The 25,820-nt window shown below is 36.2% G+C and overlaps 1 protein-coding gene across 1 annotated transcript in view; it reads right to left on the bottom strand.

The window, feature by feature from the left end:
* The window catches only part of PRKD1 (protein kinase D1), a 159,864-nt gene that overhangs the window by 79,356 nt on the left and 54,688 nt on the right, over positions 1 to 25,820 (bottom strand). Inside the window, exons 2-3 of the mRNA XM_011941842.1 lie at positions 8,221 to 8,352; positions 5,858 to 6,018 (exon numbers count right to left, since the gene is read on the bottom strand). Coding sequence (XP_011797232.1) covers positions 5,858 to 6,018; positions 8,221 to 8,352 — 293 coding nt within the window. The remainder of the gene's footprint in view (positions 1 to 5,857; positions 6,019 to 8,220; positions 8,353 to 25,820) is intronic.

Consider the following 25,820-nt stretch of genomic DNA (forward strand, 5'->3'; position numbering starts at 1 on the left):
TTGAAGATGGTCTATGCAACATGCATTCATGTACTCATCCCTCTAAGTTACTGTTTCCCAGATTGCATGCGTTTCCTACACAATATTAATGGGTTTTATGAGAAAAGGGTTCCATGTTGGAGTGGATTTAAGAACACTAATTTCACCACTCTCAGACTTCTTAGACCCTTAATTATGCATAATAATTTCTAGGTCGCCCAATATTTGGATGGACCAAGAAGCATTTCCTAATCTTATTTGACCAATATTTTTTTCAGAATATTTTATGGGCCATTATTTTTAAGAAAAACTTTGAGAAACACAGAGACAGCTCTATCTTTTCATCTTGTTATCAAGTTAGAATCACCAGAAATGTCTCTAAATCACCAAGGAAAAGACAGCGGCCTGTTTCATTCCTAATTAGTTGTAAATTATACCACAGTTTTGTTTTTGTTTGGTGTTTCCCTTAAATGAAGGTCATATAATTACAGTTTTGTATCTGTGATGAAACTACTGTAGGTGACAATGTTTATTATGCAAATGAATACTAGAATGTATCCCAGGATGATGTGGCATATTACTTTTAATTTAGCACCCAAAGAATTTATATCTAATTATTGAATAATGTAAATTTTTTAGCTCCATTTTCTTTTAATTGACTGATAGGAATCTTATAACATAATGTATTCATTATTATGATATAACATTTCATTCTTTTCTCACATGACCTGTGTTGAAGAATCTCAATGACTTTATAACTTGCTATTTGGAGATCTATTATTATTATCATTTTAAAACATTTTTACTGAGGTACAATTCATATGGAATAAAGTATACAACATTCTAGGTGTATAGCTTGATGAAGTTTTGCATGTGCATAAACCCATGTAACCTCTGCCAAGATCAAGATATATAATATTGCCAGCATCCTAGAAAGCTCGCTTCTGCTCCTTCCCAGTTGACATCCCACCTTAGTTTTATTTTGAAGTATCTTGCCATAAATTGGTTTTGCTTGATTTGAACTTCATATACTGGATTCGTAACTATGTACCCTTTGTCTGACTTCTTTCTTTAAATATCATTTTGTGGGATTCAACAATGTTGTAGAGTGAATCAACAGTTCATTAATTCCATGGCTGTATCGTTCATACAATCCATTGTATGACTACACCACTACTGGTTTCTAATTTTTAGCTATTATGCATAAAGATGTCAAAAACATAACATATCCTTCTGTCAATGACTCCCTATATTTCTATTGGATATATACCTGGAAGTAGAACTGGTGAGTCATGCCATATGCATGTGTTCAGCTTTACAAGATAACTGCCAGTAAGTTTTCCAAAGTTCTTTGGGCCAATATACAATCCCAGTAGTAGTGTATGTACGTTTAACAGTATAGGGTATGTACGTTTAGTTGCTCAGTATCTTCCCCAGTACTTGTTATTAACAGTTGTTCTTTCCATGTCAGACGTCAGACATTCTGATGCAGACATAGGTCATTACAGACTTAACTTTACTGTCCTTGATAACTAATGATGTTAAGCACATTTTCCTGTTTTTTTTTTTTTTTTTTTGAGGCGGAGTCTCGTTCTGTCGCCCGGACTGGAGTGCAGTGGCCGGATCTCAGCTCACTGCAAGCTCCGCCTCCCGGGTTTACGCCATTCTCCTGCCTCAGCCTCCGGAGTAGCTGGGACTACAGGCGCCCGCCACCTCGCCCGGCTAGTTTTTTGTATTTTTTAGTAGAGACGGGGTTTCACCGTGTTAGCCAGGATGGTCTCGATCTCCTGACCTCGTGATCCGCCCGTCTCGGCCTCCCAAAGTGCTGGGATTACAGGCTTGAGCCACCGCGCCCGGCCATTTTCCTGTTTATTGTCTATCTTGTAATGTGCTGGTTAAGTATAATGCTATATTTTAAATAATGTTGTCTTCTAACTTTTTTGTAAATGTTCTTTATGTGCTCTGCATAGTTTTCATATGATATGTTGTATTGAAAATGTCTTCTCCCACTCACTTTTCTATTCTCTTAATGGCATTTTGATTAAAATAATTTCTTAGTTTTAATGATACCCAATTTATCAATCTTTTTCCATTGTCATCAGTGATTTAAATCCTGTTTAAAAAAGGTTTTCCTACTCGAAGTTCTTGTAGATATACTTTCTGTGTTACTTCCTAGAAGCTTCCAATCTACCTACCTACAATTGATTTCGTGTATGGTATAAGATAGGGTCAAGATTCTTCTTTGCCATATAGATATCCAATTGATCACAGAAATGTTTGTTGAAAAGACCGTTCGTTTCTCACAGCAATTTTTCCCTTGTCATAAATCAGTTGGTCTGTGTATGCACATACTTTCTGGACTCTATTTCATCGGTTAATTTCTGTCTTTGTGTCACAGCACATTGCCCTAATACTTTATACTTAACTTTATGTAATGCTACCTTGTCTTTACTGCACCTCTATAATATGTTTGGCAGTTCTCTGGTTTGTTCTACATCAGGGGTGCTCAACCTCAGTACTATTGACATTTTGGGCTGGATACGTCTTCATTTTGGGAGGCTGCCCTGTGTATTCACCTCTCTGTAATTGATCACTCAAATCCAATACCCTTGGTTGCTCTTGGGCGCCTTCAGATCGTGTTTTGTTCTTTTATGTCGTATTTTATTCGGCTTTTATCATTGTCCCTCATGGGACAGTTTATCTGATTAAAGTTTTCCTTTATACGTAGGAATAGACGCTCTAGAACAGATTATTATATTGTAATAACTTTTTACCTAAGACTAACTCTTGCCTGGTGTGGGTTCAATTGGCTTTGACTTTTCCCAAATACCACAAGAACACATGTAAATAAAATAAAAAGATGAGTAAAGCATATAGAAATAGAATCATCTAATACTAACTTCTTCTACAATTGCCCAAAAGTCCATAAAATTGATATAATTTGATAAATAAACTCATAAATAATGATACAGTGTATTAATGTGTTCCACTTAAGGATCTGCTAAGAGTTTCTTGTTTCCTTCTAATACTGATGGTAGTTTACAAAAAAAAAAAAAAAATCCATGCCCACAGAACTGTTATAAATTGACCATATTTTGGATTTTTTAAAAGATGGACTGTTTTATGGATAGCATAATGGATAGTTTACTGCCAAAGTTGATGATAGTTGAAGCTTGTCATGTGATCTATGCTGTTGTAATATTTTTTCTATCTTAACATTAGAGAAATCTGAGATTGAATTTCTGTGCCCAAATGGATAAACAAACAGAATTACCAATGTTGTAATCTGTATCTGAAAAAGGAATTTTATAGTCAAAATAGGCGATCATTTATGGAAAATATAACTTTCTTATATATGAGAGAAAATATACTTACTATGGCAGATTTGCAAAATGGATGTTCTAGTGGCATTAATGAGCAATGCCGTCTTTACAAGGGTCAGGCCATCATTCTTTTTGGAAATGGAAATTATTCTTTAATGTATATAGAACCCAAAGGTTTTACTATTATTGCCATAATATCACCTATTAGGCACCCACTATAACTTTTAAACTATAGTTATTGGTGTTATTGGGTTGAAAAAGGACACAGGCATGATACTCCCAGTGTGCCTTGGTCGAACAGGGTGCTTTTGTTCCCGTATGAAGGAGTGAAGACATGAAAGGGAACAAAGGCAACATGTAAATATGTGTCCACCTCAAGGTGGGCCAATGTTTCCTACTTTCTCTGGCATTGGATAAAAACAGAGACAAATAGGCACCCCATAAGGACACAAAGGGCTTTGCTGTGTTTAAAACATGATTCTGAGAACCAGTGTGTCAAATAGTATCACAAACATTACTTCCAAAGGCATTTCTCATTTAAAGTTTACCTGAAGGCATTTTATACAAGGTTATGAAAGCTTATGACTCCCATCCCAGTAGCTTTAAAAAGTGCCTTGTGGCTCCAATATTTTCTCACTTAGTAAACATGTGATTTGATCATAATTTTACAAGTATTCTTGACAGACACCGTTAAAGTCTAATTTTAAAAATATGTATTTATAAAATAGATTTTAAGCATTTTACAAAAATTTTAATTCACCATTTAATTTTAACATTTTATGTGATGTACCAAGTAATTCAGATAATTTAGTAGTTATTTAATTTGGTTACATAAAGCAATAAAATACGTTGGTTTAAAAACACAAAAATCTGTGTTATACTTACATAAGCTAAATTAGATTTATATAGAAACCATACATTTATATACATATATGCATAATTTACAATTTTGTTTCTTAAACTTATTTTTAAAGGTCTATCTTATAAACATCATGACTCACAGCAGCTATACTTAAAAGCAAGAGTAACTGCTGTCACTTGTAAAATCACTAATTACGAAAATTCAAACTCAAAGAACTTCTGAGCTGAGACGATGACACAGGATTATTTTAAAATACAGACTTTGACTTAAGCACCTTTCAGTAAGATTATCATAATTTCAATTAATAGAACTTTATAGAATAATATATGATCACGCTTACACATTCTGAATAGGTACGAAGTTATCATATGTTCTTCTAGTTATTGGTGAAATTTAGTACCTGCCTTCTCCAACTAGGTTCACTTAATGATGTACTGAAAACACAAAAAATTCCTAAAAGAGAGCCCTATAAAAAAGTATGGGATTTTTCCTAATTATTAATATAATTCATTTGACTTATACTCCTGGCTTACACTGTAAAAAAATTTTGGTGATATAAAGATCATGATCGCAAAAAATTTTTTCCAAACAAGTAATGTATACAACTTCTTATACTTCTCATAGATGACTTCAGAATTTATTACCACTCTCCACTCCAAGAGGGATCTATTCAACCTAAATGTTTTAGTATTTTCAAAACTTTTTCCTAATTGATTTTTACAATAACAGGATTATAAAGCATCATTGTAATATCCATTGGGAGATAGAGGGGGTAAATATGGGAAATTTAAATCCTCAAACTATTAGCCTATTTCAGAATTCACATAATTTTATTTTAAATAATTCACATAATTACCACAATTTTTATTTTGTTTTGAATGTTTGGAAAATCCAAATTTAACTTTCTTAAAGAAGAATATTAACCATATCCATAAGATATGTGTGCATGTGTGTGGGGTGTATATATATATATATACAACCTCAGGGAGACACAGACTCAGCCATGCATAGCCCAGTGATGCACAACTTAGTAATGCACAATCCCATTAATACACACTCCCAGAGAGAGAGAAAATAGAGACACACAATCCTTAAGTCACACAAGTCTATCCGTCCCACGTCATGCATGTGTATATATATACACCCCCCACACACAGTCTAAAGCTAATGGAAATATTTAAAGTGTTAAGTCCTAATTTTCTCACAGGACATATCAATCAGTTTTTGAGAATAAGCCTGCATGTATGCCAGTATGCCAAGCAATAAAGACATAAAGACTTCCATGGTTTCACAAGAGCAAATTTCAAGTTTCTTCTCAAAATAAATATTCAGTCATGCCACAGATTCCTCTAATAATCTTCAGAGAACATTTTGTATCTCTCTAGTTTCCAAATTTTGACAAGTGATGTTTTGCAACATTAACACATTAGTTTGTGCTGCTCTGGCCCTGTGACCACGATAAAACCCCACATATTTTACAATTTCCCTAAGCTCAGAGATAAAAGCAAACTCAAAACTGTTGGATATTTGATGAGGCACTGACCAATCTACAGCACAAACCCTGAAGAAACACTGTCATTAACACCCAGGCTGCATTCTCCCTCCTAGGGCCCTGTCTTGGATTGACATTGCTATCACATCATCCCACAGATTTCTCATGTAAATGGGGAAATGAGTAAACAGGAGGCCTTACCAGAAGGGGCTCATCAGGGGCACTGGTAGAGAGTTCAGCAGATGATGTGCGGATGGTGCTGAGCCCAGTGAGGGAAACATTCGAGAGTCTTCTCCGCCTCACACCACTGCAATTGTTGGGTATTTTAAATGCACATCTTTTATGGTAATTCAGACCACATCCTGGAAAGGGAAAATAAAAATTATTTTTGTTGAGCCATAAATTAAAAAGTGATTTCAATATTAGTGTAAAGTGGAATTTTTAAAAAATAGTACAGCTTCTGTTTTCTTGAGGTTATTTGTAAATTCAAATTTTCTTTTGAATATTCTCTGATTTTTTTTCTCATTTGTTAATGGGTTTTGAATTCTGATCTTATTGCACAAGTTCAGGAACTATACTAGTCATTTTAAAAAAATGTTCTGTGATATAACAGAGTTAGGCTTTAAGGGATATAGAAATTAACTTAAATTAGATTATCTGAGCCACTTTTAGCTGCCACAAGTTCAAATGTGAGTGGACACATAAAGGAATATTAATCACAGCACATCACAAGTTTTAGACAACACTAATTTGAATCTGGGTCTCATAACTTGCTTGTCTACATGGCCTTGAAAAAAGTTTTCACCTCAGTTTTCTCATCTCTAAAATGGAGGTAATTCTAAAACCTTGTAGAATTACTAAGAAGACACATAAAGTACCTCACATGCTGGTTTCCACATGGTAGGTGATCGATAATTGGAAACAGATTTCCCACCTAGGCAAGTGTCAGTTTCCTTTCAATATTTTTACTATTCATATTCCCCATGTAGCTGGAGGCCATTACTTAGAACACAGCAGTCCGGAGAGACAAATTTTCATAAAACTACATTTTAGGCAGAGTTTCTTCCAGATCATTGTCTCCTAGCTTCCCTCCTCACAGAGAGAAGTTCAAAAATTGCAGATAGCTTATTTGTAGGTTGCATAATAAATGCTCAGTTATATTTGTCAAAGTTCAAAGAGCTCTATCCCTGCCCTCCCAATCCAAAGAGAATAGAGCACAATTGCGCAAGTTTTAAAGATTATATCATGGTGTCCTAGCACCTTGAATTGTGCAGCTCAAAGTGTTCTTTTCACATTATAATAAAACTATGTTGTTGGTGCAGAAATGCAGGTACATGTTCTAGTTCGCGACTCAACAGCTGAGTGAACTTAGATGGTTTAACTTCCCAAATCTCTGCTCATTTCAACAAATGTGTATTCAATGTCTACTACTCCAATTTCTGACTTACTTACTAGGCAAATTTTATTTGTAGTTGGCTGATAAAATATCGAGCACCATATAGGGGTGAAACATGTCCATATGATAAAGGAGAAAAGATGTGAGAATAAGGGCTCCCAGGTCAGACCGACTTTGTTCAAGACAGGAAACTTAAAGAAATGAACGGAAGACAATCCATGTACCCCTAAATGCCTGGAAGATACTTCTGAGGGAGATACTGCTACATTACTGTAGAGCGCACAACATAAGCAGATAGCTCCAGCATGCATTATTTTTTATTTTTTACTATTTTATTAGCTTTAGGTGTACAAGTGGTTTTTAGTACATGAATGAATTATATAGTGGTAAAGTCTGGGCTTTTAGTGTAGATGTCACCCAAATAGTGTATGTTCATTGCACACAATAGGTAGTTTTTCATCCCTCAGCCACCTCTGAACCTCCTGCTTCTGATTCTCCAATGTCTATTACACCACACTGTGTGCCCCTGTGTACCCACAGCTTAGCTTCCACTTAAAAATGAGAACATGTAGAAATTGGTTTTTTGTTCCTGAGTTACTTCAGTTAGGATAATGGCCTCCAGTTCTATCCAAGTTGCTGCACAAGCATTATTTTGTTCTTTTTCATGGCTGAGTAGTACTTCATGGTGTATATAAATATATATAATGCATATTGTGACCTGTATTCACAATTGCAAAGGTATGGAATCAACCTAAGTGCCCATCAACCAATGAGTGGATAAAGAGAATGTGGAGCGCATACACGCACACACACGAATGTATATACATGTTTGTATATATGTGTGTGTATGTATATATGTGTATACATAGATCTATGTAAATAGGTGTATATATACGTAGACTTATGTATATAGGTGTATATATAGATAGATCTATGTATGCACACACATGAAAAAACCATATTTTCTCAACCAACGAGTAGATAAAAAAAGTATATATATGCACATATATATGTGCATATATATATGTATATATGTACCACATTTTCTTTATCCGCTCATTGGTTGATGGGCACTTAGCTTTTACATATCTTTGCAATTGTGAATTCTGCTGCGATAAACATAGGAGAACAGCACACATTTAACTTGCATGGGAAGAAAATAACTTACCTTCACATTTAAGACCTTGACGCACCAGCCCCCACAGCATTTCTCCACAGTGATCACAGAAAGCTGGAGCTCTGTATGAATGAACAAAGAGGGCGTGGGGACGAATCTGAAAGTCTTCAAAGGTAGCAGAAGCTGTAAAAAGAGTGATGTTGAAAAGTAAGTCGAATAGGCACTCTGATCTGTAAATCAAAAGTATGCAAGATAATAAATATGCCAGTACAGATATAACTCTCTAGCCAAAGTTAGGGAAGATAAGATGCAACACAGCTTGCACTTTCAGCCATTAGACATTATTCCCAGCCACAGTTTTACAGTTGGTGGCACAGCAACCATCTCTCTTCTCCTCTTCCTGGTTGACCAAGTTTCAGACCACTTTAAAAATGGCCAAAAAACTAGCAGAAAGCATGAATGAAAGTATAAGTAAACCTGATTTACAAATACCTGATGATACTTAAAAAATGTTACTTTTTATCTTACTTAAGTGAACCAGAAAGATATTCAAAAATATTAATGAAAAGTTGATGAATTGAATTCAGACAGATCTGAAAAATAGTATACTTGAGTATGACCATGAAGAAGTACATTACAGGGTCCAGCTGAAAGGCAGATATAAAAGATGAGTGGCTTCCTTATATAGGGATAGAGCTGTTTGAACTCTTGGGCAATGTATAATAACTAAGCATTTAAATCATGACTGAGCAACAACCAAGCAGCCACTTCACCAACATGCCAAAGAGAGGGATTTAATACATACGCTGGTGAATTGCAGCCCATTCTGAGAAATACACCTTAATCAACCATATTCATGTTGTAGGGAACTTTTTGGTGTTGCTTACTGTTCCTTATTCTGTATGGTACTCATGCAGGATATTAAAATCCATTTTTATTACATTTTTCCATATGATATTTTTTATTATATTATGAAAGTGGTTTGTGCTTTTTTTGTTGTTGCTCAAATCAAGAAATAGAAAGGTATAGACAGCAGAAAGATTAGCTTTTTTCTCAACGTCCTAATGGAAAGTGGTGGATCTTTCCAGACCTATGTGCACGCAGTAAGCCTGAGGTTGAGGCTGCACAGTATAGCACCTGGCAGTTAGAAGACCTGGGGGAAGCCTGACCTTTACTAACTGCTTATGAATGTTAATCCTTTTCAAAAAATAAAAAAGAAATTACCTGGCATAAATTGGGGGAGTGTCACTGAAAATCTTTAGTTTAATTATTTATATTCCTTCTCATTAATTCCAAAAATATCTGAATCCAGCTTGGTATTCGTATTGTCAAATTCTAATGTTGCTTATTTTGAATACTACAGTAAATATTCAACTAATCATTGTCATATTATTGTCATAGTTGAATGACATCTCAATAAGCACGAGCCTCAGTTTCTCATACCTAAAAAGAGACAGTCTGTCTGATGACGACTTCTCCAGTCCCTTAAAATTTAAACTTCCATTAATGTAAGAACAGAACCATATGAACTTAATTTTGTAAGATTTTATTTTAAGATAATTTTGGGGAAAACTGAGGCCTTCATTATATTCCTTGTTTCTCCTCAATTCAAATTCCTTTCCTCCTCAATTCAAATAAGTTTAGGAAATTGCATATCACATTTCCCACTTCAAGATCCACAATATAATTGTCAATGTTTACTCCAAGTAGATCAGAAAAAAAAGTGTGGTTTGGGTACCAATCATCTACTTTGGTGGTTTGGTCAAAATGTGTCCAATTGGGAGAATGCTAAATTCTCTTTAAAATTGGCCTCTCATACTCATGTAGAAAATTTATTTTTAAAATATCAAAGAAAATAATTAAAGATAAAACTTTATGCCAATTCTTCACTTCTAGCTTCTCCCCTCAGTCCCAAATCATCCCGCCAGACCAAACAACTATGACAATAATATGACAATGATTAGTTGAATAATTACTGTAGTATTCAAAATAAGCAACATTAGAATTTGACAATACAAATACCAAGCTGGATTCAGACATTTGTGGAATTAATGAGAAGGAATATAAATAATTAAACTAAAGATTTTCAGTGGCACTCCCCCAATTTATGCCAGGTAATTTCTTTTTTATTTTTTGAAGTGGATTAACATTCATAAGCAGTTAGCACCCTTGACTTATGTTTAAATGCCATATTTCTAAAGTTCAATTTTAATATTCTCCTGTTAATTTTAGAATAATTAAATACATTTTTAAAATAAAACTACGCAGTGTGGTGAGGTTTTACATCCATTTGAAATCAAAGCACAACATCCATTCATTATGAATTTACCTGTTCTGCACCCTGGGGGAAATCAGCATTAGTTGAGAGTATGCATGCCATCTTGCCTAATCACAAAATTGCACTTCAGAGATAATCACTTAGCACAGGAAAACAAAGTGAATGCTATAATTCCATTTCATTTAGGTTTAGGAATCAAAATGGACAGATAAGAATAGGAGTATTAAAGTGTCTAAAGATTCTAAGAGAGGAACAATGGGCTATCTGTTAGTCTATCATAATCAATCAGCCAACCTAAATTAAAACCATATGACAGGGCAACAAACTAAACACAATAGGCCCCTTATACTGGTATTTGTGTCTCTCTGATTTGCTCTATTCACAGCCTATTGTTATACTCCAGTGTGCAAGAAAAGAGAAAATGACATGCTTTTCTTAGTCATTGAGCATTTGAAACAGGTAATTGAGCCAAAAACCCTAAGATAATCAGTTCTTTAATGGTTCATTATAAATTGTTGCACAAATGGAGTAAACTGTTTGGTTAGCAGTACAGAAGAAATAAGACTTCTGAAGCAAAATAATCTCTAAAGGTCAAAATTATTTGCATAGTAAAACTAAATAATGTCAGATCTTCCAAGAATTTCAGTACTGTTTTTTAAAACTGGTAATTTTGTCAATGGGAGAAGCATAAACTCTTTCTGGCTCTGACAAGTTGGGACTTGACATAATGAGAGGAAATGCTTAAGCAATCTATAAGGTAGTTATTATGCCTACCCCCATTTTACAGATGAGAAAACTGATACTCAGAAATTAAGGAGCTACACTGGGTAATACAGAATCTGAACTCAGGCAGTCCTGATACCAGAACCATATAAACTCTGTCAGCCACTATTACTCAACTTATATTTCTTTGACTATTTAAACACTATGGATTATAAGCTGTACCTTTATTTTATGTATTTTTAGAGAGTGTAATTAAATATGTATAAATCATAACCCCTTGTGACATGCATTATTATCTTATAACAATGCTGGGAAAATAAGAAGCCATGAAATAAAGAATACAAAAGATTTATCCAGTTCTCAAGATCAAAAATTCTTTTAGTATGCTTTTTGCATGAGCTCCATGTTTAGAAATCCTCCTTTCCAAACAAATTGAGGAACAGTAATTGGTTTTTCAGCTTTTACAAAAGGCAGTGGTAATGATGCATAGGTGAGCTAACAGCCAACTGGAGCTTTGTGTCCACATGATAACATGTCACCACATTGAACTGATTAGTGTGTTCTGTTCCAAAGCAAAACATTTTGAAGTTTCTGAAAGCTGTGAAGCTTTGTTGTGGGCAATTTTTATTTCTTTAGTGTCTAGAATATTGAAAATAGTTTCTGGATACCACTCCTACACAAAACCACATACTTGCCATTTTTAAGGTATTCTGTAGATTAAAAACAAAACAAAACAATATTGGCTGGGCGCAGTGGCTCACACCTGTGATCCCAACACTTTGGGAGGCCAAGGCAGGCAGATCATCTGAGGTCAGGAGTTCGAGACCAGCCTGGCCAACATGGTAAAATCCCATCTCTACTAAAAATAGAAAAATTAGCTGGGCATAGTGGCTGATGCCTATAATCCCAGCTACTCAAGAGGCTGAGGCAGGAGAATCACTTGAACCTGGGAGGCAGAGGTTGCAATGAACTGAGATCACACCACTGCACTCCAGCCTGGACAACAGAGTGAGACTCCATCTCAAAAACCAAAACCAAAACCAAACAAAACAAAAAACCAATATGTGAAATGCGAGATTAATTTGAACAACGGTTGCATGAAGGGAGACTCGGATATAAAACTAGCTTGGAGAGACTGGGACCAACAGAGAAGCAGGAAAAAATGACCAACCTTGGGGTCCGGCCATATCTTCTTTAAACTTCCTTTCATTCACCCATAAACACACATCACTGGTGGAATGATCACTACTCATAGTCAGTTTATTGCATTTGCGAATATCTCAAATTATTAGAAAGTCCTTTTTATTGAGGCCCCAATATACTTCTCTAACTTTTACTTACTAATTACAGTGCTAAAAGCAAGCCTTTAAAAATAAGGCATTTTTATGCATTTAAGTGAGCTCATGTAAGTAAAGCAGTCCTAATAATTTCAAGCTAATATAGTTTATTTATGTTATATGTTATTAATATATCCAGAATCTACTAGGTAATATAGTATATGTTGAAAATAGAAAAAGGACTAAGGAACGATATCTGTAGTTGAGTTCAAAGTCAAAATGAGGATGACAGTCCCATGTATATTTATAATACCCAATGCAGGGATGGAACACAAGACAAAGGGTGGCTAAGTCTGTCTAGGTCTGTCAGGGAAAGCTTCATCCAAGAGAGGAAATTGTACAGAATCCTGAAGGTTGAATAGTATTTTGAAAAGCAGAGAACAGGATAAAAGAGGGAACATTTCTATCTAGTCTGATTTTAACTATAAATAACATAGGATTGTCTGTATATTTCTTTACAGTTATTGTGGGTTCTTGACACTTTATCATCTTTGGTGCACTGCCAGGGTAATCAGCAAGAATGACTACAAATTGTCCATGAGGCAGGGAACTGAGAGATGACAACAGATCAATTCCACACTATGGTGGCCCAGGTGTGTGACAGCGCTTGTAAAATTAAGCTTGCACATGTCCATACTCCCTCCCCTCCACACAATACACACATACCCAACCCCCAAGTTTAGTCATTTTTTCCTGCTTCTCTATTGGTCCCAGTCTTTACAAGCCAGTTTTATTTCAAATTCTCCCTTCATGCGACCGTTGTTCAAATTAATCTCACATTTCACATGTTCGTTATACCTGAAAACATCCTCACAACTCTCCAACAACAAGAACATTCAATAAATTTCTGTAGTGGGACTTGCAATAACATCTTTCAGATGGGTGATGAAATGAAGGGCATCTCCATTTTTGACTTAACATCTGACCAGAAAATTGTTAGTGAGGTGCAATGATGGGAATTTGGGAGGCTGTGAATATATCATCTCAGAGATCATAGTAGCCAAGAGAAAAAAAATATGTATTTAGATATGTTGACTAGGCAGCTCAGAAGTTTCTGGGAAGTTATTTCCTAAGTTTGTGGTTAGAGATTAAAAAAAAAAATACGGCTACAAGAGAAAAAGGTCTCATAAGCCAGACTGAGAACACAATAGCAAGTTGCCCTAATTAGGAAGAAAAGGGAGTGGTAACTAGATAAATGATGTGACTGCCCATGGAACTGTCTGATAAGCTCAGGTTCACAAAAGTAAAGTATCAACAACAGAAGGAGCAGCACAGAGTCAGACTGAATGCAAGTAAGTGGCTCCAGCCAGAGAACCACCCTAGGAAGGCCAAAAGAAGGAAAGCTGAAGCTTTTTAAAAGCTAAAAGAGAACAGAAGGGCTTTCAGCTGTGTGTTTCATGTGGCAAGAATGAAGCAGAGATAGGCCTCAAACACAGAAATAAATAGTTTAATGAAAGCAGACAAAATAGAAAAAGCTATTCAATTATATTTCGTTTTTATCTTTTCTAGAAAAATAGACCATCGTTAAACTAAAAGAAAAAAAATAAGAAGTAACATATCAAGAAGAAAAAAAGTCTAGGATGGATGAGAAAGGGGCTTTAAAGAAATTATTTTCAATAGGCCCAAATGAATTATAGATGAGTACTTAAAAGCTTATTTTTAACTTTAAGTATTGGGAGAACCGGCTCCCAATGTTTAACGTGGCTTCTTTTCTATTTCCTAAGTGTCTCGGCTGGGTTGAGAAATAAAGGGAAAGAGCACAAGAGAGAGAAATTTAAAGTTGGGTGTCCAGGGGAGACATCACATGTCGGCAGGATCCGTGATGTTCCCCGAGCCGTAAAACCAGCAAGTTTTCATTAGCGATTTTCAAAAGGGGAGGGAGTGCATGAATAGGGTGTGGATCACAGAGATCGCATACTTCACAAGGTAATAAAATGTCACAAAGCAAATGGAGGCAAGGGAGATCACAGGACCACCGGATGAGGTGAAATTAAAATTGCTAATGAAGTTTTGGGCATGCATTGTCATTGATAACATCTTATCAGGAAACAGGGTTTGAGAGCAGATAACCTGTCTGACCACAATTTATTAGGCGGGAATTTTCCTCCACCTAATAAGCCTGGGAGCACTACAGGAGACGGGGCTTATTTCATCCCTTCGGCTTCAATCACAAAAGACGGGATGCCTTAAAAGGGGCCGTCTATAAGTCTACCTTCAGTGCACATTCTCTTTCTCAGGGATGTTCCTTGCTGAGAAAAAGAATTCAGTGATATTTCTCCTATTTGCTTATGAAAGAGGAGAAATATAGCTCTGTTCTGTCCTGCTCACCAGCGGCCAGTTCAAAGTTACCTTTCTTGTTTCCTGAACATCGCTGTTATACTGTTCTTTTTTTTAAGATGCCCAGATTTCATATTGTTCAAACACACATGCTCTACAAACAATTTGTGCAGTTGATACAATCACAGGGTCCTGAGGCAACATTCACCCTCCTCAGTTTACGAAGAAAATGACGGGATTAAGAGATTAAAGTAAAGAAAGGCATAGGAAAACACAAGGGTATTGATTGGGGAAGTCATAAGTGACCATGAAATCTTCGCAGTTTACATTCAGCGATTACAGTAAAGACAGGTGTAAGAAATTATAAAAGTATTAATTTGGGGAACTAATAAACGTCCATGAAATCTTCACAATTTACGTTCTTCTGCCCCGGCTTCAGCCGGTCCCTCCGTTCAGGGTCTCTAACTTCCCGCAACATTTAAGAAAACATCTATCTCAATATCCTAACAGAATGATGTTTGCTTAATGAAACTATTCTAAAGCCCTTTTGTAAGAAGAATAGAACATATTCTAATAAGAATAGAAAAATGTAACAGAAAAGTAAATAAATTCTGCTCTACTTGCTATTAAAATATTCTATAAAATGTTGATATTTTAAAATATGGGTGGCTGTGAAAGACAAAAGAGAGAGATCAGTAGGCTAGAATTAGTGACCCAGAAATCTACCTTATGTATATATTTAAAATATAAGTCTTAACAGAAATCAATGTCAAAGGTGGAGATATCATTTAAAAACAATTAACAAATTGGCCAGGCACAGTGGCTTATGCCTGTAATCTCAGCACTTTCTGAGGCCGAGGCAGGCGGATCACGAGGTCAGGAGATCAAGACCATCCTGGCTAACACAGTGAAACCCCGTCTCTACTAAAATACAAAAAATTAGCCGGGTGCCGTGGCGGGTGCCTGTAGTCTCAGCTACTCGGGAGGCTGAGGCAGGAGAATGGCGTGAACCCAGGAGGCAGAGCTTGCAGTGAGCCAAGATTGTGCCACTGCACTCCAGCCTGGGCAACAGAGTGAGACTCTGTCTCAAAAAATAAAATAAAATAAAATAAAAAAATAATTAACAATTAGTAACGATTAGCAACATAGGGGAAAATACTACTTGAAACAATATTTCCTCTCTTACACTAAAATAATTACCTGCTGAGCAAAAAGTTAAATAGAAATATAAAATCATAGAAAAACTAGAAGAGAACAGAGTGAATCCTTATTAAATCTCTGGTGACAAGATGACTTAGAAACAGGAGGTCATAAATCTGCAGTGATGCAAGAAATCAAATGAAAAAGACTCATTAGCATGATCATGTAGGCACTACCGGTTGACTTGCAAAGGAGTCATATAATAGTCTCTTTAATTTAGCATAGTTAGAGTAGATTTATTTATAATAATTATATATTCTAGATCACAGAAATCTAATTATGCTTAATAACTCCAGGTACATAGAACATAATTACTAACATTCAAGGAGAGATCCCTAGGCAGTTTTAGATTCCAGACAAGCAGGTAGTAACAAGGCCTATGTTCTATTATGAAAATAAAGAAAGTTAACATGTATTCACTCCTCAGAAAAAAAAAGAAATTATTTCTTTCATTTTTTAAAACCAGAAGGATGCACAGGACAGCAGGAGTGTTTGGTGGCAGGGCTAAAGCCTTGCTCAAGAAATAGCTTAGGATCTACTCATGAATCCACAGAGCTGTTACAGTTAACATGTGAAGGATCCTTTAGTTCTTTTCCAGGCAACTGAGCTCTATGGCTGCTGCAAAACATCTGCTTGAGAAGCAGCAATGCTTCCTGCCAGGAAGATGTTGCTTGAATAAAACAGATACAAAATATACACAATTATTATCTGTCCATTAAAATAAATAAATTTATTTTTAAAAGCTTTATAAAAAATAAAGTTCTTTTTACAAAATGGAGCCTTATGTAGCTAAAGGACAAGAGAGCTATAAAATGGGATTATTTTATGCCATCTACCCCCATACTGAGTTGGCCAAGGACACTCTCCTCAACATACTTTTTCTCCAGCCATTTCTAAGAATGCTTCACTGTCTTTCACGTCAATCTCTCCTTCTGTTTTGCATACATACTTCTCAGGTAGCCAGGTTCCATCCGATCCACACCTCAGCTCAGTGTCACCTATTCTGGGATATGCCTACCCCCACCTGCACAAGACTGCCCTCTTCTCTGTTTCATAGCATCCTGGACACTTCCGTCATAAAATGTATCACTGAATATTGCCACCCCTTAATTGTTTATTTGTTCACACATAACATTACACATTGCAAGACCACAACTTCTCTAACTGCACATGCACATATAAAAGTGATTAATTCTCATAAACATGTTGCTTCCCTGCAGTTCTAAGGCTCTATATTTTATTTAAGTCTCAATAATCAGTAAACACAGTATTTCAAGTTCAAAAGTAAACTCCATCAGAATAATATCTTGGATCACATTTTAAAAAGTGTCTAGCATTGCTTTCCAGAGATGTTTTGGCTAGTACCTTGTTATTCTAAGTGCAATATGGTGTCAGTAGTGATAAAAAGCATGGACAGAGTGCCAGGGAAGACCTAGGCTCTGATCCTGGTCACAGCAAATGCATGACCTGGGGGAAGTTACTTCACCTCTCTGAACCTCAGAGTCCTTTTCTATAAAATAGGCTTCGTGTAATGAATCTCACTGAATTATAAGGAGGATACAAAGTAATTAGTATCGTCCTTAGCATACTGGTGGGAGCTGTCACAAAAAGTTCTTAGCACAAGGATGAATTATATGGGCTTTGTGGTCAGAAAGACCTGGGCTTGAATCCCAGTTATTATTAATAATAATTATTGTCACAACCATCATTACTAATGGAGGGGAATGCTGTTTCTAAGTCTGTTGCCAATTCAGAGCCCTTAAAAACTAAGGGCTATAAAAACTAGTATTATTTGTTCCTTCTACTACCTTATAAAGCCTATGTTTCCACTCCAGAGGAAACTGCTTTTCTATCTACTGTTCTGGTTAACACTAATTAAATGGAGCTGGGTCCATAGGGCTGTGTCCAGTTCCTTCCCTAATATGAATCAATTAACAGTTGGGAATTGCAGTGGGGAAAGAAGGGTCACCATATCCTGATGTGACTGAATGACAAATGCCACAGCTGGAAAGAGATTAGAGAGCATCTCAGGTCAAGAAAGACTATAAATGGTTGCCCCATGTGTCCAACATAGAGGAAAAAGAAAATTAAATAAAAATGTCATGGAGTCAAATTCTAGCTAATGAGTGCAAGCACTGCAGGCACCCTGAATAGAGGGAAAGAAAGGTCAAATCTGTTTTTCTTAGAAAGCTCCATCGTATACAGGAGGCTTTATACCTTTAAAAGGATAATGACCTAATTTATATGAGGAACACCAGCATGCAAATTACCTTTAAACTTCTTACAAAAGGTTGGTAGACAAAGGCTAGGTACAGTATTATTCAGAAAGATTCTGATAGGCAGCAGGGCTTCTCAGGACAAATAGCATCACTGTTGTCAAATACAATACATTTGCAGTTAGAGACACAGGACGAGGTTCTATGTGCTTTACTTCAAGTTGCTTTAAGTCTCACTGTACGTTTCATGCAAACAGATGCTTATTTTTGATTCATGAACAACAAAACCTTTAAAAGCTGTGAAATATTCAGGGTATACCCACTCCAGAAGAAGCAACAGTTCAACAATTGCTGAATCCAATTCAGCGCTGTTGGCCAAGGCACCTGCTGTGTGCAGGAATTGTCCCAGCTGTGGCTCAGGGGCACTGAAAGGAGGGAACCTTGGTACTTAGAGACTCCCCCTATTCTTCATGAAGAACAAAGCTGACTGATTCAGTTGCTCCACTCTGGTTCATTAGAATAAAAGAAGAACTTTATGAAAAATTTGATTATCTGCTTTTTCATCAGGTTGAGATAATAGCTTATATAAAGTAAAATTTATTCCTTTTTGTGTACATTCTTGACAAACACATACACACAACTCAGGACCAAAACTGAGCTACAGAACAATTCCCAAATTTTCTGTGCCCTTTTGTAGACAATCGCTTCCCCATCCCCATTCTTCTGACAATCACTGATTTATTTTCTGTCCCTTATCTAATGTATCATATGCATGTAACCTTTTGAGTCTAGCTTCTGTCGGTTTAATGCATTTGAAAGTCATCTACATTGTTGTAGGCATGCATAGTTCATTACATTTTTTTTTTTTTTTTGCTGAGTTGTATTTCATTTTGTTAAGATCCTACTGCTCATCCATTCACCAGTTGAATCCTTTCAGTGGCATCAATTTACTCATTCACCTGGGAATTAGGGTAGAAGGTCAGCTAGGATTTATGGAAAGTGGAGATCAAGTCAAGAGTAGTAGGCTCCAATGAGGTGTAGGTCAAAGGAGTCTCCCTATGTCGCCAGGCTGGAGTGCAGTGGCGCGATCTCGGCTCACTGCAACCTCCGCCTTCCCGGTTCAAGCGATTCTCCCGCCTCAGCGTCCCGAATAGCTGGGATTACAGCCATGTGCCAAGCCCAGTTAATTTTTGTATTTTTAGTAGAGACAGGGTTTCACCATGTTGGCCAGGATGGTCCCGATCTCCTGACCTCGTGATCCGTCCGCCTCGGCCTGCCAAAGTGCTGGGATTACAGGCATCAGCCACTGCGCCCGGCCAAGTTCAGTTTTTGACCTCTTAAGTACAAGGTGCAACTGAGAATACCGAGATATTCAGGTAGGGGCGGATGAAAAGTAGGCACATAAATACATAGGGTACACAGCGAAGTTTAGATTTAGAGTAGGACATGGACTATAGAGTTAATCTGGGGGTCATCAGTGTCACAATAGTAAATAAAGCCATGTGAATTTATGAGACCCTCTAGGGCTCTCATTTTCCATATGGTAGCCACTAGCCACATGTTGCTATTCCAATTTAAATTAAAATTTAATACAATTAAAACTTCAGTTCCTCAGTCACACCGGCTACATTCAAGTTCTCAATAGCTACATGTGACTAGTGGTTACTATATTGCAGAGTGTAGAACATTTCCATGATTCCAGAAAGTTGAACTGGACCCCACTGCTCTAAAGACAGAATTTAACAACAGCAACAAAAACTTCAGACCACGTAGCCAGTATATATGACATATTAATTTTTCTCCATTTATTTGATAAGCTCAAGTTTAATTTTTATTCTTAAATTTTATTATTTACTTACTGAAATTGGCTAACACTTACCAAGCACTTACTTTTAGTCAGATTCTGTGTTAAACATATTATTAATTTTATTTAAACCCCCAAACTCCAAAAATGAGTGCTATTATTTTCCACTTTTTATAGATGATGAAATTAAGGATTTCAGTATGGATAAATTAGGCTACAAACTAATAATAGGGAATTTCTGGAGAATAATTTAGATCAATCAGAATCCAGGCCTACACATAGATTTTCTATGTAATCATATCAACTGCAAATAAGTATCACTTTGCCCTTCTCCAGTATTTCCACTTCATTTCATTTTGTGGTGTTAACTCCATTTGCAAAGAACTTCCTAAAGAATGTTAAATACTAGTATTTAACTTTAACAAACAGTCCTGTTTTGTTGTTGTTGTTGTTTGTTTGTTTTGAGACAGGATCTCCCTCTGTCACCCAGACTGGAGTGCAGCAGCAGGATCTCAGCTCACTGCAACCTCCGCCTCCCATATTAAGTGATTCTCCTGCCTCAGCCTCCCGAATAGCTGGGATTACAGACATGTGGCACCATGCCAAGCTAATTTAGTAGAGACAGGATTTCACCATGTTGGCCAGGCTGGTCTCCAATTCCTGACCTCAGGTGATCCACCAGCCTTGGCCTCCCAAAGTGCTGGGATTACAGGCGTATGCCACCATGCCCAGCCCAGTTCTTTTTTTCTTAACCTTGAATGGACTGTGCCTTAGATTGTCTAGTTAAATATGATGCTGTTGATTTGAGTTAGTTATTCCTTATTATTTTAAAAGGGGACATTTTTATTTCTAACCAATGATTTTTCACTATAAGTTGATGTTGAATTTATAAATAATTATAAAATTCATGCTAGATTATAAAAACTGATTCACTAATAATGCCAAATCATCTTATTTCTATAATAACTTACTTGGATATTTTATATTATTCTTTTGTAAGCTTATTGATTCCATTTTTTCCAAACATTTTATTTAGAATTTTTGCATCCAGGAGACAAAAATAAAACATCATTAATTGCATGTAGGCTCCGAATTCAGATATCCCTGGAATTTATGTACAATTTTGCTACTAACTTGAGGAGTTAGTAGTAAATTCCTTGATGTCTCTACATCTTGGTAAAAGGCTCATTATCATGCCTAGTGAATACTAAATGCTCATAAACATCAGCTATTCCATAAGTGTACAGGATCTATAGTATTCTTCCCTTTTCTTGTACAGTCTTTTTCAGCTTTTAGGTAGTAAAATTCTGCAATGTTTGAATAATTTATTAGACAAGTTTTTTAAATTGTATGCGTTCTGGAACAGTTTCTGCTTGTGTTTGACAGAAATTTCACCTAAGGTTTCCTGAAACAGTGCTCTCTGGGTGGGAGGGGCAGGTGGGAACTTGGTACATCTTAAACACATTTCCAATTTCAAAGTGTTTCAACAGTTTCCAATTCAAATTTCAAAAAGTATGTGTGTGCACATTTTAGGGTAAAGAGGACATTCCAATGAATTCTCACAATCTAAATCATAAAGTAGGTATGTTTCTAATAAAATACATTTCAATACTTAACTAAATTTAATTGTATCTCTGATAAAAAAGAATGCATTTTAACATATATATGCAGGTCTAAATTAATAAACTGATTATTTGCGTCACAATGTAATTAGCACACATTTAACATGACAATCCTAATTTTAAAGCAGAAATATGAATTAGAAATGATAAGTAAGCATTAAAATTAATATTAAAAACAGAGGACAATTTGTATACTAACTTCCAGCTTTAGGTAAGTAAAAAGTTTCAACCACTATTAAAAGCTGCCTGTTAATCAGAAGGCCACAGGGCAATCACTTTCTTGGACTCTTTTATAGTATTTGTCCTAGACAAAAGTGATAAAGAAAAAAAGTATAAAACTCTGGAAACTAACCATGTGCTGCATTTATTTTGTAAAAAGCTGATAAAAATGAACCTAAAAATGGAAATTTAAAATGGAAGAAAATTTAATAATAAGCAAAGAGTAGATTAAACATGTACCATATGGCAACTTGAGCCCATCTTCCTTTTTTTTTTTTTTGAGACGGAGTCTCGCTCTATCGCCCAGGCTGGAGTGCAGTGGCCGGATCTCAGCTCACTGCAAGCTCCGCCTCCCGGGTTTACGCCATTCTCCTGCCTCAGCCTCCGGAGTAGCTGGGACTACAGGCGCCCGCCACCTCGCCCGGCTAGTTTTTTGTATTTTTTAGTAGAGACGGGGTTTCACTGTGTTAGCCAGGATGGTCTCGATCTCCTGACCTCGTGATCCGCCCGTCTCGGCCTCCCAAAGTGCTGGGATTACAGGCTTGAGCCAACGCGCCCGGCCGAGCCCATCTTCCTAAAGTGTGCTGTAAACATAACATTAGCATAAACGATTCTGAGCAAAAATGTTCCAAAAGGTGATTTTGCCTGGGTTTTTACATTTGGTAGAGCTTTGAAGTCATTTTCAAAAGCCATTGTTCTCAGCACTCAAAGATTGTATCTAACCTTCAATTTTTTTGGCTCCTTCCACATTTACGGTGACAGTCTCCGGATTATTTCAACACTCAGCATGATAAAACTAAACAAATACAGCATCCTCCAGCATATTTAAAACAAAGTGGAATTCATATTTTATTTAGTAGATTCATAGTCAACCTTCTAGGATTATATATTCTAGCTACAGAGCTGTGATACATCTAATAACAAACAAAACAGGTCAAGTAAACTATAACATAATATAAGTGAACATGGATTTGGAGATTGTCAACATCAGGAAGAGATGCAGGCAAAGAAAAGGGAGGGTATAGAGAAAGATTAGCTGTAAAAGATGAAGGAAGATACAAATCTTTTTTTTTTTTTCTTTTTCTGATCTGGAGTCTCACTCTGTTGTCCAGGCTGGAGAGCAGTGGTGCAATCTCAGCTCACTGCAACCTCTGCCTCCCAGGTTCCAGCAATTCTCCTGCCTCAGCCTCCCGAGTAGCTGGGAATACAGGCATGCACCACCACACCTGGTTAATTTTTGTATGGAAGGTATAAATCTTGGCTGGAACAAGAAATAGAATTTCTTAGGAAGAAACGCAGTGGAATAAGGCGCAGAAGAAGAAACAAATGTGGGAAGTGAGGGGCACTGAAGGAATCAACATCATTGCAAAGAAAGGTTAATAAAGGTAAGCAGTGGTAAAGACTGGTTCAGTGATTTGGAATTCGCTGATGGACAACTTTAGCATTTCAAGTTGAGGATCTAGAATGCAATAACATAGTCGGGAGTCTTTAAAAATGTACTATCATTTACTTTAGTTAAAAGTATCACACATGTAAAAGAGCACATATAACAAGTACAATTTAAAAAATAATAACCCCAATTGTACTCTCCATACAACTAAAGTAAAGGACACACCATTATCTTTGAAGCTGACTTGTGATCCCCTCCCCAACTACGCAGATTAAACAGAGAAGTGTCAGTGTTTAGTGAGTATTATTTAGGAGGATATAATGGGAGATGCAGAAAGAATAGAGACACTTTAGAGACGAGTAAGAATCCTGGTTACCTTAAACTAAGAAAGCAACAAGAGGAATATATAAGAAAGAAAAAAACCTACAACGCACTGTTACTAAGTACAGAAAGGCAAATATGACTCCATTTGTTGTTTATCTTGCCTCTTTGTTTATTGTTGGGGTTGTTTTAGGTTGGCTGATTTTTGCATGAAAGAAACAAAATACTGGTACTACTAACAGAAATAAGAGAGGAACATTTGAAGGGAAAGCCCATGTTTTAGGGGTTGAGGGAATAAGACATTTAAATGTGAAAACTCCATTAGCAGAAGTAAATTTAAAATGAAGCCAAGATGAAGCCCAGGGGTTCAAGAAACAATTTCTAAAAACTGCCTGTTGATGAAGATGAGACAAACGAGTCTTTTGAGATGTAAAAAGCCAACTAAAGAGTTCAGAGTTGAGGTTGGAGGGCTAAGAAAGAAGTAGATGGAGGAACGATTGTAAGATGTGAAAACATGGGGAGGAGGAGAACCAGGAGTACTCAGTGTCACAGGTAAAGAAAGAGGAAAGCCTTTGGAAAAGGATGAATTGGGTGGCCTAAGAAAACACTTCTCTATTTTTTACCATCTGGTTAGTTCGTTGTAAAAGGGAGCAAAGGAGCAGAATCTAGCCTACTGCAAATGAGAAAGAAAAAGGTGAGAGAATAAGAGATGGTCTAGGGACTTCTTCCATTATTTAAAACTAAGAAAAGCTTGTGTTGTTTTAAGCCAGTAAGTTTCTCATCATTTGTAAAAGCAGCAAAAGAAAATTAAAATAGACAAGCACTGTTTCATTTATTTCATCATAGCTCTGTCGAGTTCTATATTGGTATTCTGGGACAAATTTCCTGTTGCAAATAAAACAAAGTTTTCTTGTGTCTTTAAGTGGGCTTCCTGGCCCTTTCTGTCACTTCATGAAAATGAGAATATGTGGTGAGTTAAAAAGCTCAAGAAGCAAAAGGAAAAAAAAAATAGGAGAAGTTAGACTACTGGAAAATTTATTTTGCTTCTGAGTAATCACAATTTTATTACATTTATGTGTTTCCATAACTGAGATGAATAATATTGTCACATGGGATGAAGGGAAGAATGAATAAGCTGTCTGTGTCACTGTTATAAAGAATGTCTGCGTGGGACCAACTCTCCCTCCCTCATGTACCAGTCAGGGCTGGCTTAAAATGGCCTTATGACCAGCAGTATTCTCCAATGCATCCTGAGGAATAGGAACCAAGCAGAGGCATTTATTATGCTGAAATTATTAGGAGGGAACTTAGATATGTTAAGTAATTATACACTTCAATATCTTCAAATAAAATAATAAACAATAATATCACTGAGAAAGGCTTCCTTTTTTGTCATAGTTACATTGTCCTGTGTAAAAACCAAACTCACTCACATGGATCATAGCTTTAATTCTGTTCTTTTGATTCCAATATGCAATTTATATTCCAGAATTCACATACTTAATGGTAAAAATGCTTTTAAAAGGATTAGTACAAGCCAATAATACTAACGGTATGCTGAGAAAATGAACAGTTAAGCTTTCAAAATTGCTGAGTATAGATGGCAATTCTCAATTACACTACCAATGACATTTTCCCTAGCAAAAATCTACACTGCATCTAAAGATAATGAACAAATAGAAAGTGAGAACTAGAAAAATGCCCATGGATGATTGTACGTAATTTGATACCGACTGAATCATAAAGTGTGTGTGTCTGTATGTGCTAGTATTCTTGTAATTAAGAATTTAAGTATACAATTTGACTCCTGGTTTTTGTTATACTAGGTCATCCAAAAATTTAAACGCCACATCTGGGAATATCAACGTGGCTTGGTGACTATGATGCACTTATTTACTTAGCATCAGTTGAAGTGGGTATACTGAACTATGAACTTTGGTAGGAGAGAAGATGCAAATTAGAAGAATTTCCTTCAACCTCTATTCCAAGGCTTTATTTAAAGCCTCCCTACTACTTAAAGTATAAATCAGGTTCAGAGTCTCATTAACATAATTTTATTCTTTTGTAACTTTCAAATATTCTGAAAAATTAGCTCATATCCTTCATGTAATTGTACCGGGCTAACCTTTCCTGAATCCCACTTTCATCAATATCCCTCCTTGCTTTATTAAATGTCTTTATGTTTCCCACTACATTATTCATTCAGAAAACATTTTTTGAACAGCAGTTACATGAAAGACACAGTTTTAGGAAGCAGCAGGGAA

This window comes from Colobus angolensis, unplaced genomic scaffold, assembly GCF_000951035.1.
Source record: "Colobus angolensis palliatus isolate OR3802 unplaced genomic scaffold, Cang.pa_1.0 Scaffold202, whole genome shotgun sequence".
NCBI classification, from domain to species: domain Eukaryota; kingdom Metazoa; phylum Chordata; class Mammalia; order Primates; family Cercopithecidae; genus Colobus; species Colobus angolensis.